At 35.0% G+C, this 13,988-nt stretch overlaps 4 protein-coding genes across 8 annotated transcripts; 2 read left to right on the forward strand and 2 right to left on the reverse strand.

Annotated features, from left to right (window-relative positions):
* The first annotated feature begins 266 nt into the window (after positions 1-266).
* Positions 267-2,387, forward strand: LOC126380655 (abasic site processing protein HMCES). The gene is made up of 5 exons (XM_050030219.1): positions 267-487; positions 562-802; positions 884-1,087; positions 1,190-1,402; positions 2,022-2,387. The coding sequence occupies exons 1-5, from the start codon at positions 468-470 to the stop codon at positions 2,271-2,273; spliced, it is 930 nt and encodes a 309-aa protein (XP_049886176.1). The 5' UTR covers positions 267-467; the 3' UTR covers positions 2,274-2,387.
* LOC126380637 (uncharacterized) lies at positions 2,274-8,979 on the reverse strand. Of its 3 annotated transcripts, XM_050030186.1 has the most exons (6): positions 8,789-8,979; positions 8,296-8,330; positions 6,025-6,207; positions 4,895-5,707; positions 4,584-4,815; positions 2,274-4,183 (listed from the first exon to the last, which is right to left on the reverse strand). In XM_050030186.1, exons 3-6 carry the CDS (start codon positions 6,190-6,192, stop codon positions 4,083-4,085), a joined length of 1,314 nt encoding a protein of 437 aa, XP_049886143.1. In that variant the 5' UTR covers positions 6,193-6,207; positions 8,296-8,330; positions 8,789-8,979; the 3' UTR covers positions 2,274-4,082. The 3 variants fall into 3 exon arrangements, with proteins under 3 accessions (XP_049886143.1, XP_049886142.1, XP_049886141.1); XM_050030185.1 differs by lacking the exon at positions 8,296-8,330; XM_050030184.1 differs by lacking the exon at positions 8,789-8,979 and having other exon boundaries at positions 8,296-8,758.
* A 729-nt stretch (positions 8,980-9,708) lies between these two features.
* Positions 9,709-10,979, forward strand: LOC126380658 (SAP domain-containing ribonucleoprotein). Its single transcript, XM_050030224.1, has one exon. The coding sequence runs from the start codon at positions 9,985-9,987 to the stop codon at positions 10,792-10,794; it is 810 nt and encodes a 269-aa protein (XP_049886181.1). The 5' UTR covers positions 9,709-9,984; the 3' UTR covers positions 10,795-10,979.
* LOC126380653 (S-adenosylmethionine sensor upstream of mTORC1) lies at positions 10,976-12,542 on the reverse strand. Of its 3 annotated transcripts, none has more exons than XM_050030216.1 (2): positions 12,342-12,542; positions 10,976-12,202 (listed from the first exon to the last, which is right to left on the reverse strand). In XM_050030216.1, the coding sequence occupies exon 2, from the start codon at positions 12,097-12,099 to the stop codon at positions 11,149-11,151; it is 951 nt and encodes a 316-aa protein (XP_049886173.1). In that variant the 5' UTR covers positions 12,100-12,202; positions 12,342-12,542; the 3' UTR covers positions 10,976-11,148. The 3 variants fall into 3 exon arrangements, with proteins under 3 accessions (XP_049886173.1, XP_049886174.1, XP_049886175.1); XM_050030217.1 differs by having other exon boundaries at positions 12,297-12,542; XM_050030218.1 differs by having other exon boundaries at positions 10,976-12,122; positions 12,203-12,542.
* Between the last annotated feature and the right edge of the window lie 1,446 nt (positions 12,543-13,988).

Raw genomic sequence — 13,988 nt, forward strand, 5'->3', positions numbered from 1 at the left:
TGCCTATTTTCGCTTCGTGTCAGGAAGCCGCTTCATAACTCAAAAGTTTATGCGGACTTTTGAGTTAATTCGTTTGGGGTTCGGAGTAGGAGTCTACTCCGAGGGTGGGGGCTTAGGTTTCATCATCATCACCTTTCATCATTTCATTAATCATCAAGAAAAAAAATACGTCAGACATGGCTGTAGGGGCATAGTTCCCTTTGCCTCACCCTTCGGGGAAAACCAAACAAAAAAAAAAAAAATTGTAAAGTTTGCATTAGGTAGGTACCTACCTACGCTTTGATTGCTTTTGTTTTGTTATTGTTTTCGAAGGGTACCTACTAATTCTAATGTATCTATGATAATTATCTTCTCTGTATTCTGACATTAAGTAAAAGTAGCAGTAATTCATATTTAATTCTCCCTCTTCCGTAAAGCTTTTACAAACTCACTCACAGTAATAATAATATAGTAACAACTTAAAAATTATGTGTGGTAGAACAGGCTTGTAAGTATGTGCCGACTGATATGTTTATGAACACAGAAATAATTGTTTACATCTCATTATCTTGTTTTTTAAAGATCACTGAACCAGGAACAAGTTTGCTGTGCATGCAGTTACAAAGCGAATGGAGGAGACTTGTACATAAAACCAGAATGGTTGCATGAACACAACAATGGAAAAGAATATACACCTTCTTACAACATCGCACCGTCAGACGTAACGCCGGTTCTTGTTTCTGCCAGTAAATATAGACATGCTGCTAACACTGACCGAGTGCTGAAACCAATGCTGTGGGGGATAATACCTCCATGGCACAAAGTAAATACACACATTTCTATTTACTCCTAACATCAGTAGACTTACAAAATGTTTGAGAATAACCCAATTAAAATATTTCAGGGTGATTATAGAACACACAACCTAAGTACTAACAACTGCCGATTGGAAAATATCAATACATCAAAATTATATGGTCCAATATTAAGAAGTGGAGGAAGGTGCATTATACCAGTTGAAGGTTTTTATGAATGGAAAACTACTGAAAAACTTGCCAAAGTAAAGCAACCATATTATATCTATGCACCACAGGCTAGAGAGACAAAGGTAGGTCACACACATACTCAGTTAGCAAGTGCCGAGTGAGCAAGGGGCACATTGGCCAAGGAATCTGGGAATAAAATAATATAAAAATGGTATTGATTTCAGATTGATGACCCCTCAACATGGAGCAATACTTATAGCAACCAAGAGGGCTGGAGAGGAATTAATCTCCTGTATATGGCTGGACTATACTATGTGTGGCAACACATTACCACAATTATCTATTCATACTCTGTCATCACTTTGGAATCTAATGACACTTTAAAGTGGCTCCACCACAGAATGCCAGCAATATTGGATACACCCCAACAAATACAAGTCAGTTTCATTATGCATTAACAAACAGTAGGGTATAGTTAAATACAAAGGTCAAAGGTAAATTATAAAATGCTAATATAGAAATAGAAGCCAGTCTAAGATAATCAATCAAACTCATTTTACTATTCGACTTATTTTCGAATTTTATTCATGAATTAAGTAACAATGAGTATGATGTTTGACCAATTTTATTGATGATGTCATAGGATCCACACAAACACCAAAGAAAATTTTCCTCAAGTTGTCAAGTAGCTAGTATATAGTATAGATAGTAATTAACACATGTTTTACATCTTAATTATACTATATTTGTATTTATATTAGTAATTGCAATTTGATATAAGAATATGGCAAGTAATTTATTTATAGAAATAAAGAGTTTATCTATCAAGACAACATTATAAATTGTAAAATCCAAAGAGTGTTACTATGGTAAAATATAAATATTGATATGACTTCAGTCAATAAAACAAGACTAAAATCACTCAAGATTTGTCATTGGTGCATAGCTAACTGCAGAAACCAAAATAAACAAAACAATTGTTCAAGTATCTGCAATAACAGGGCCTGCTTATGATAGTTAAGCCAATTTTTTTGTTTAACTGTAATATTATTTCAGATGTGGCTTGATGTCAACAATGTGGACGCTGAGACAGCCGTATCCTGTTTGAAACCAGTTCAAATGTTATCTTGGCACCCAGTATCTACTGCTGTAAATAACTCTCGAAATAAATCTGATGACTGCAATAAAAGACAACCTGAGAAAAAAACCCAAAACCCACAGAAGACTATAACAGCATGGTTTACAAAGACAGAGAAAAGAAAATTAACTAAAGATGAAATGTCAACTTGCAAGAAATTAAAGACATAATACAATTGTGTTATTTTTATTTAAGACTGTAGAGATAACATTTCTATAGTATTCATTAAGACATACAGTGTTGTTAACATTAAATGTGTAGATTAAATGGTTACTTCTCATTAACTGTTGAGTATTAATTCATCTACAATCACAAAAAACACAAATAGTAGACCTTACTAAACCTATGCTATTTGTCCATCTCAAAGACCTTGCATTCTTATAAAGACAATCAAAATTTAAGGTGGGTCCTCACTGCAATCATTATAATATACCTACAAGAAAAGTTGTGCGGGTCAGAATGGCGTGTGTATTGTTGCAAATATGAACGACGAGTAATTAACGAGAAAACAAATTTATAGTATGGGCGCTTTCACACTAACGATTTAAAAGATACAGCAACATGACCTATGTAATCGAATTACCTACAAGAAACCATAACACGTCATCGCACATTGTATTTATTATGGTGAAAGTAATAACACTGCTGTATCGTTTTGTTACTTTTGATAAACGATGGCATATTATTCCTTATTCTATGACGACGGGTAAATGATTAGAAATCGCTGAGAAAAATCGTTAGTGTGAAAGCGCCTCAATTTGTTTTGTTGATTTTTTATTACTGGACAGATTTTGATTAAGATTACAATTTTGTAAGGACATTGAATGTACTTATATTGCTTTGGTATTTTTCTTCTATCGTGTGGGTTGTGAGGTGGATTACCAACCCCATCAGCCCTGATGTCAGGGTTACTATTGAGCCGCCAAAGGCCCCTGACGTGGCTCATGTAACGACTACTTACTTACATAGTAGTAACCGGGACCAACAGCTTAACGTACCTTCCAAAGCACGGATCATCTTACTTTCGGACAATCAGGTGATCAGCCTGTAATGTCCTAGCCAAACTAGGGATTAAAGTTATTTTTGTGATATGTCCCCACCGGGATTTGAACCCGGGCCCTCCGGACCGTGAGCCCAACGCTCAAACCACTGCACCACTTATTTGCTTTGGTAAATATCACATAACCGTATCTTATCAATTACGTTCATTTTCAACATACAGCCGCCATTCAGACCGTCAGAACCGCGGCTCACTAGGTATATTATAATTTCTACCGTTTCACGGAGGTATTTACCTACATTGAAAATGAGGTATATTGCTTTCGTACCTTTGTAACATATTCATATTTTCTTGCAACAGTTCGCCCACCATTCTGACCCACACGAAAAGTTTATTAACATTATCTACAACATGGTCTAAAATGAATCACTACAAAAACCGGCCAAGTGTCACTTGGACTCGCGCTAAGGATGAACCGAATTAATAAATCCATATTACGTACCTATATACCTATTTGGTAAATACCTACCTACGCCAATAAATTGTGAGGTGGTACGGAATACTCCTGCGAGTCGAACTTGTACGGCAAGATTTTTTCAACATCATTTGTAACAAATGTAACAGAGTATCTTATCTTACTTAGCCTGCCCACTAAAGAAAGGCTTTTAAAAGAAGTAGAGCGGTTGATTCACGTTTCCCGCGATATATTAAACAACTGGGTATAGATACCTATCTCAGGAACATTGTCTCTTTATTGTTCTAAATTGTTTTATTGTTTAAAACCTGGAAATTTGTGTTACTATTGGACTAATTAAGGTCCACACTATGATAAGATACATTGTAACATAATCAATAGATAGGTTAGGTACCTATGTACCTACATATTAATTAACAAACAAAATTATATCCAGTATACAATCTAGTAAACCATGAAAAATACGTATAATTTCAGTAGTAATGTACCTACCTAATTAATTATTTAAATGTTTTCAATTCTGAATTGCTTGAAATCTGCTTCACAACGTATCAACTTATGATTTTTCAAGAAGTCTGACACAAAGCTTTGCACTTCATAATGCTCTGAAAACAAAACACAATATTGTAGATTCACCTTTGTGCAATGAATGGGTAACCTTAGAAAAATTAAATTGTATATTTACCTATTACCCGACTGCGGCGAAGCCAATAAGGGTTATTTGTTTGACCGCTATGTATATGTGTATGCAAAAAAGAAATATACCTAATATCTTGTTAACAGAATATAGAGACCAAGGGTGATAGGATATAGGATGTTGAGTTGATTTAGATTAACAACAGTATAAGGCCACAATGATTTGAAATGTCTTGATTCCAAGGCACCCTAACACAACGGTTGAGGAGATCATTGGTCATGGCTATCCGAACTATTCAAAACCCTATTAGCTTACACCAGCTCCAAATAAGTCTTTCACCCGTACAAATATAAAATGTAGTCACTTACGTGGATATCGGCTGCATTGATAGATCAATCTTATAAGATGTTTGGCCAGCGCCTTGAACAGGGTTTTTCCTCGAATACGCCCCTTCATATAGTAAGGAGTCAGAAGCTTCACAACCCAAGGAGCTATGCGTTCCTTGCAACTGATTGTAAGTTCTGGAGTTACTTCAAATGGCGACACAATAGCGTCGTTATCATCATCTTCGCCAAATAACACCAACAATATTTCTTTTACCTAAGAAATAAATTATTTTAATCGCACATCAACTATGAATTAAATCAATAAGAACGAGAATAATTCATGGAATCATTACCCGCGCAAGCTTTTTCCTATTGGCGTCTCCCATTTCGTCCAACATTTCATGGAAACGCTGTTTTAAGAAATACTCTTCACATAACCATTTGCTGGAACTCGACTTCTTCGTCTTTGGTACATCAACTTTTGCTTGCCCAGTCACTGTTTCAGCATTGTTTGTCAGCAACCCAGTCAGTGATGCCAGCCTTTCATCTAAAGACTTGATTTGAATACTATGACTCTCAATTATTGAAGGGTTTACATTGGGAATTGCAGTGTCTGCATTATCATTTTGGGCCGTTTTAATTATATCTTCTGTTGCGATGATATTCTCAGTACTGCATAGAGCGGTATCATACAAATCATCATCATTCGGATCACTGTGAAATAGTTTTTCCAATTGAAGCATTAATTCATCTGATTCTTGTAATTCCACAGACATTCTGACAGACCTCTTGGATGGACTAGACTGGTTTGTATTTAATTCTTTTTGATTATTTGCTGTATCCACAGCGTTTTGTATAATTTGTGGTGGTTCAATTTGTGAATTTATTAAAACAGGTATTTTATTCACCTCATTGCACACAGTGATGGGTAATTCATCATTTTTCACAATCTTAGGAGTATCTGTCTGCATAACTTCTAGTACCTCAGAAAACTGCGATGTTTTGCGACGCTTTCTATGTAGGTGGCAATTACATTCGCAACTGCATTTATCTATTGCACTGAAGTCTGTTTGTATTTTTTTTTCATTTTGTGGTGGACTGTGCAGGTAGTCATAAAGATTTTTATTTAGTTTACCTTTTTTAGTATCATTTTTCAACTCTTTAATCTGAAATTAGTTGTAAGGTAAGATTAGCATTATTTAACTCATTCAAAAAGAAATTAACTCTATCAGGCACCATTCTTGGTGGTTTAATTAAAGCCATGCGGATTAAAATTCGACCACGTTCTCACGATGAGTAGTTATGCAAGCGGGGCTGAATCCCCTTGAGTAAACAAACGGTAACGGGAGTTTACCGGGACAGTGATCGGGGCAAGAAGTGGGCTTTTGTATGAAAACGTGCCGTATGTCTGAATAAGGCACTCATTTATAGGAACATAAAGGCAATATAAATCATAAAAAGTAGATAATTAAAAACAACATACTGCAGACGTAATATATTTTCTGTACAGTTGTACCACCATGCAAGTTTGTGCAGCGGTTGTTTCTATGTTTTTAGCACATCTCCATATAGCACTGGGTAGGTAGATATTTTTGTGTAACTTCTGATTGGTTTCATAATTCACAGACAGCAGTTTAATTAAATATTCCATGTAATGCTTCCGCACCTGTAAAAATATATTAAACTCTTTATTGTACACATTAGCAGAATTAACAACGAAAAATAAGTACAAAGGATGTGCTTATCTCTAAAAGTGATCTCTTCTGACCAACCCCGCATGGTGTAAAAGGACGATAAATATGGGAAGGCATAAAGTCACGCAAATATATAATATAAAAACAAAAAAAAGAGAACACCAATGTTATATTAATATACTACACTACAATAATATAATATATTAATGCATATTTAAAATAATATACATATATAAATATAATATTATCAGACATTGTGTGATAGACATGCTCTTTTAATTTAACTTTGAAAGAAGCAACTGATGGATATACTCTAAAATCTGCTGAAAGTTTATTCCGCAGCTAGCGTGGACTGGTATTAGCACAGGGAACAAAGTAGGTTTCTGTGTTGCACACTCTCTTAAGAGCGAGCATGTGCAGGAAGGAGAAAGATACGTTTACGTAGGTAATCGGGACAAGGATCATTGAGGATTTTGTATATGAAGTTACACATTACTGTTGTTATGCACATTACAGTAGAAGCGAGTAGGCAGCCACTTCAAATGCGAACAATACTCCAGATGATCGAACTTGCGATATCCAAGAAACCCCTCTCCGGCTTGTTAAGCAACTCTTCAGGAGTATCTAAGTAGCAGACATCTGCATGGTCGACAATGAAGAGTAGATGAGATTGAGCTAACATAAAATGTGAAGATAAATAGATAAAAAATATTGACTGCCTGAACCGCAAAGCACTACTCAAACCAGAAGTACCTAAGAACACACTATAATTGGCATATTACATATGTATTATAGCTTTCCGCCCGCGACTCCGTCTGCATATATTTCCATTAAGTTTAGAGTTTAACAATATTCTGCAATCTTCTAAATTTTTCTTTCAGTAAAAACCTTCTACAAAATAGTAGAAACCTTAAGTAAAGATGAATTAAATCGGTAAATTGCTTCGCAAGTTATGGCGTGACTAAGGGAAATACTGATTCATTTATTATACAGGGTGGCCCAAAGTTTTTGTATTAAATATAACTCATTTTGTACTATTTTCAAGATTTTGTACTTTGATCCTTATTTTCTTCTGCCTTATTTCAGATATCATTGTTATTGCCATTTATTTCTAAACATTCCTTTTTGTACATACATAAACTCACAGAGACTAAGGAATTTCATTTGATTCAATACTGACATTCTCTTTTGCTTCCTCCACAATCATCATTCATTTATTTTTTCTTCTTAATATTACAAAGGAAGTGGACTATTACATTATAAAGAATAACTACCAAGTCAAAGACAAAAAAAAATGTTAATTTGGTAAATTAGTAACATTATTGAAAAGTTTAAAAACAATGGGGGAATCTTCTTCTATTGTGGGTTATGAGGTTAATTTCCAACCTCATCAACACTGGTGTCTGGATTATTATTGAGCCACCAAAGACCCCAAATGGTCTCCCCCACTAGGGATCCTAAAAGATTTTTTAAAACTTCTCTATTCAGTAGGCTTTTAGATAAATCCCAAAAGTACCGATAATAGGGGTAAAAACAGGTTTGAAGATTCACACTTAAAGATTGATTGATTTTTGTAAGGTAGATATTATTATCCAGATGGGTTTAAAAGCAAATTCGATACCTATTCTTTTGTGCTGAAGCTAGTTCTTTCCAATATTTTTAGAGGCAGTTAATGACACATTTTGTACTATTACTATTGTTATTTTTACCCTGCAATAATAGGGGCCCTTCTGCAATCACTTCCAGTATTGAAAAGGGTACCCTTCCCCTTTACTTAAATTATAGTCTTGACCGCATATCAGAAATGCAATTCTTGGCATCTTTAGGATGTAGACCGTGGCCCCATTATCAGATATTTATTACAATTTTATAGGGGACATGCAAAACAGACAGGGAACAGTGGAAAAAGGGTCTTTACTCAGCTGTGATGGAACACAATAGGCTATAGGAAAAAACAAAGTAATAAACCATTATCTTATACAAATGTTAATTTTTTTAGTGGTAGTTGACTATCTGCAAAATCCACAGTCAGTAGACATAATTATTACCTAGGTACTTACTTTAGATATCACAAGTTGTGGATCACATTCGAAATCTGGGATAGGCAGAAATGAATGCTCATTTTGGCTTATTAATTGATCAACAACTAGCTCTGAATCACACATTTCGGCAAGGTTTTCTTTATATTTATTCATGTTTTAAAACATATTCATTAAGCAAATTATTTGCAACGAATTTTAAAAAATGCTATTGTATAATTCATAAGTACCGGCTAATGGTAAATAAACAATTTAAGAACGATATCTTGTCTTTTAAAACTATAAATACAGATGAGAGAAAATATTTAGATATAATTTAAACAAATCAGTTAAGGTCAGGAATATCTACTATTTTGATAGTATTTTTCGGTAGCAATGAAAATTATTCAGTATTTTATCATTAAAGAAGAAATATCAAAGGAGATTTTATTCACTGAACTGACTTGACGTTTTTATAAACAAATCGGAAAATCGTTATGTCAAATAGTAGACTGTACATCGCCTTGGTACCTACCTCGACATTACACTATACCGCATCAAATACCGCATTATAACACTATCGAGTTCGAGTTGCTATCGAGCCATAGAGCAACACGGACTCCGGCGGACCATTTTTTTGTTCTGAGATTTTTCCTATCGAGCCCGAGGTACGCTGGGTTTTACGAAAACCGGTAAATACAGTTTTTATTTACAAATTTGTAACAGAAATACCTAATGTGTTTTCAAAATGTACCTAATGTCACTTTGGAGTTCTTGCTACTAATGTACACAGATGTCCATGTATCAAATCTGTCCAACAAGTCAACTAGTATTGCAACCTACAACCAAAGTTTGATACAACACTTATTACACTATCGGTTGATCGGGCCCGATGCGTCGAGGTATTCGTTCGGGTATCAGGATCGGGCCGGGGCAGTGTAATAAATAGTTCATCGATTTTAAAGGCACACGCGGTTGCCTGAGCCCGCATCCTTGACACTTCGGGCCCGATGGATTGGGTTGTGCCATAGAGCAACACTGACCTCTGCGGACCGGCAAAACGTAAACGCTAATACAGGAGTGACAATTTGAAGAAAAAGTCATAAACTTGAAACGAGGCATAAGACCAAGTATTTGGCCCTAGAACGAGGCCTTAAAAAAAATTAGTTTGCTTGCTTGTAGTGTTGCCGAAAAATCGATAGTTTTACTATCGATAGTAAACAGCCAAAATCATCTACCCAATCGATAGTATCGATACTATCGATAGCTCTTTTTTGGCGATAGTATCGATAGTTGAAAAACAAAAAACTATCAATACTATCGATAGTATCGCTCTTCGATATTGCGCAAGCTATCGATACTATCGATAGTTTTGTACGATCGATAGTGACCTTAATTTCATCATGTAAATTTCATGTAATACAGTGTAATAGTTTTTCATCTTTTAACTATCGATAGTATCGATACTATCGTTGCTTATCAATAGTATCGCCAAAAAAGAGCTATCGATACTATCGTTTTTTGGTAAACTATCGATAGTTCGATCGAAAACTATCGATAGGGCACTATCGAGCGGCAACGCTACTTGCTTGCTGACTGATGCGTTTTGGAAGCGTGAAGCGTCAGTTATAAATGATTATATTTCTTTATGCAAGTGTTTTCTTGAAGGGAGTTGGCTTTGAGGCAAAGAAAAGTAGGTAATAATTATTCGCAGGTTTTAATCACTTCAAAATGTCTGACCTAACGATAGCTGATGTGATTAAAATGAAAGTGCTAGATTTACGTAAAGAGTTGAAATCACGTGGACTTCCGAGTACCGGCGATAAAGCCGTTTTAATTGAGAGGCTGCAAGCAACATTGTCCAACGATACTCCAGATGATCACGGTGACATAAATCTAGATTCTGATGACATGACTAGTGAAGCTGCATGGATATTAGAAGATGACGAAGAATTGCTTGTTGATCAACCGTTGCCATCGACGCCAATTGTCAAAAACTATGCCGATGAGGGAAATCCTGAAACATCTTTAAAACGAAAGATAAAAGACAAAAAGGCAAAAGAGCCAGACTCCAAAACAGAAGAGAACACAAGTGCAAAGAAAATTATTCTTAACAGAGCCACTTCTACAACTTCGATCACCGCCTCTTCCGTGACCTCTTCACCGCCTGTACCAACTGCAGAGAAAACTGAAGAAAAAGATGTCAAGCCAGATAGTTCTACTAACAACGATAAGATAAAGATAGAACCCAGTGGAGATAAAGATAGAACCCAGTCAAGATTAGAACTGAGAGCAAAAAGGTTTGGATTACCAGTGAAGATGACAGATGATGAGAAAAAAGAGGCACGTAAACTCAGATTTGGGCAAACTGGAACAACTAAACCAGGTGGAGCTATTAGCAAACCTCCCTTGGGTGAAAATTTAGATAAACTTAAGAAAAGAGCAGAAAGATTTGGCCAATCTGTATCCAAATTTATGACTGATATTGAAAATAAAGAAAAGCTAGAAAAACGCAAAGCCAAATTTGGAACTGTTAAATGAGAATGGTTCTCATTTTGTTCATCTCACTATTTAGGAACTTGACAGAAATTATTAACATTAATTTGTTAAAGTAACAATTTTATGTTGCTGCAATTAATATTTTAGACGGGTGTGTTCCAAGTAAGAAAGCAATATACTTGTAATATGTTTAACATCAAATAAATAATAAGTCTACTTTTTCAAAATTGCTTTTTATTATGTAAATTAATTATTTTATAAAGTCTAAAAAATGCATAACAGGATTTATTTTGGTACCTAACCAAATCTATTTCAAGACTATGTGATTTGATTGATTCCAGAATGATTCCAGAATTGAACCCTATTATATCAAGACACATAATTCATGGAATCCCTTTACTCATGGAATGGTAATTCCATAAAATCTTCCACTTCTATTTTGATTTCCTGCGAATATATTGTTTCTTCAGTATTATCATTAAAATCTTGTGGAATATGTAATGCATACTGCATGTATGGTTTTCTGTGCAATGATGCCCATCTCTGTGCTATATCTTTACATGAAGCTTTCCTAAATGCCATACAGTGCATATGTTTAAATTTCTCATACTTTATCCTTGTAAAACCTATATTTGCTAAAGTGTACTGCCAACATTTCATTATTTTTGAATTTGCTCCAACATGTTTTGAATCAGGGGTATTTATAATTAGTAACCCACCATACTTCACAATATTATAAGCTTTTTCACAAGCTTTAATTCTCAATTCTGATGTAGGTATATATTCCAAAAGAAAACAGAATGTCACTACATCAAAATACTTTTCTTGAATTTGATCTACCTTCATATCTGAAATCTTTGTATTATGTCCAGTAAGAACTTTAAGAAAATCACATTGTAATACAGAATTATTAGCAGGGTATAAATCTATGGCAGTCACATCAAAAAAGTCATAACATTGAAAAGGATTGTAGCAACTTCCAACATCAATTAATTTTATCGGTTGTGAATGGCACTCATCTACATCACATGTAATGTTTATTTTCTCAGATATCTCTATATCTTTCTGTCTGTGAGATATATATCCTTTATTTATAAAATAATCATAACAGAACTCAGCCGCCCATGTGATACGAGAAGTCACAGAGCTATGCTCGCGTGTAGTGCTCGCTGTCCAGTGAGTTGTTGCTAGTTTCTCCATACACTGTGCATAATGTTTTAGAACATCTTTATTTTCACAATGCTGGCGCCAGGCTTCTTCTGCTCCTTCCTTTGTTGACGCTTTCCTCAAACATAAGTGAACATTCTTCAAAAAATGCGCTAACTGTTTATGTTCTTCACTGGCCATTTCTAGGTAACAAAAACCAATATCTACACAAAATATGGCTTAAATTATGTTGCAGTATCCATAAATTTTAAATTTTTCGCACTATGGTAGTAAAATAACTAACCTGAAATCAGAATACAGTATGGCAACTAGATAAAACACCATAACCTAACACAGCGTTCATTTATTGACTCAATTAATTGTAAATAGAAACTTACAAGCACTGAGTGCTCACTTAATTTTAGAAAGAAGAACTTAATTACCAAATACAAAGATTCCTAAACCATATTTCCAGAATACTGCATTTTGGCATTGTATCAACGTAGTATCTATTATAGATCTATTATTATAAAATATTAGTCTGTGCTCTGTATGATAGATAAATAATCATAAAATTCATGGTATAATAAAACCAAAATGCCAAGCCAAGTGAAGTGACAGCTAATATTTTAAGGTTAGCCCAGCTGAAGTCACGTAACAAGTAATCCCACCCTGCGTTGCCATTTGGTAAAAAATAAATTACCCAATGTTTTTAATTTACTTTGCAAGGCAATTTTGAACTTTTAGTAAAAGATTTACTTACCGTTTTAATTATTTTTATATATGTGACAAGTAATTTAATGCATTAATTAGTAATTCACTTAATTTTCAATAATAAAATTTACGTCCTTGGAATGTTGGAGATACCAATTTAATGGTAACACTGCGTCATCAACGGCTAGGGCTAAGTAAGGGGCTAGACTCTCAATTAGGTATCTTTAGATGAAATGTGCATATGTTAGTGTTGTATTATCGATAGTTTTATTAGTATCGATAATAGAAGCAATACTATCGACAGCATTACTTTAAAGCGATAGAAATCAGCCATCGATCGTAGATGATTTTCAAGGTCAAGTATCGATCTGCATATTTATCTATTATTTAAACTATTGTACACAGAGTTACCAAAATTAAAGAAAAAAAAAAACAGGTGGGCTTATCTCTGAGAGATTTCTATAAAAGTAACTCTTCGTAATGACAGCCAACCATTTACTGAGTTGTCGCTGTATTCGGCCCTGGCATCGCGCACCCATCGAATAATACATTTCATTAAACGTCTGATTTGAGAGAGAGAGTGCGTTAGCAATACATTTTCGTTTACAAATACTAAGACCTCAGGATACTTGAATATCCTCGTTTAAGACTGCGCTAAAATGGGTAAACATCAAGCACGTCAGTCACGCATGCTACGTTTACGACTCGTATATAATACTTCCCCCCACACACACATCACATCATAGGAAACATGCATGCATCATTATGCTAGTCCATGATGTGATAGGGCCGATCTTCAAACACCGAAGTGAAAGTCAATATCATAACCGAGAACGTAAAAATAACCCAGTCTTTAGTCTTCTTGCAAATATCTAGTTAGAACTTATGTATGTCGCCAACTTACACCACAAACAAATTTACAGATCAGAGTCTGACGAACAATCGAAAATTGCGCAAGGAGGATTGGGGTTACCTAGTTATGATCCTTGATAAACAAATGTTTTGTACCTTACGCTTTCCCGGACTCGAACCGGATGTAGAGTCCGAGCCATGAAAGTAGTCCCGTAGCCGTGCCACTGGCTCCAATAATCGTTCACTTGCTGGAAGGCCTGAATAATCTTAGGATTTACCATTGAGTCATGGTAAATGCTAAACAAAAGAGATGTTTAAACGTGCACGATGTACGATGGTCTCCATGGTCCAGTAGTTGGGCGTTGGAATCACGATCTGAAGGTCCTGTATTCGATTATCGGTGGGGACACGAGTGACAATAATCATTTTTGTCACTGTCCCTTTAGGTTACGTCATTCAGCTGAAATCGCTTGATTATCCAATAACAGAGTAATTCTAATTCCCGTCACTGAGATATACATAAT

This window comes from Pectinophora gossypiella, chromosome Z (genome assembly GCF_024362695.1).
Source record: "Pectinophora gossypiella chromosome Z, ilPecGoss1.1, whole genome shotgun sequence".
Classification (NCBI taxonomy): Eukaryota; Metazoa; Arthropoda; class Insecta; order Lepidoptera; family Gelechiidae; genus Pectinophora; species Pectinophora gossypiella.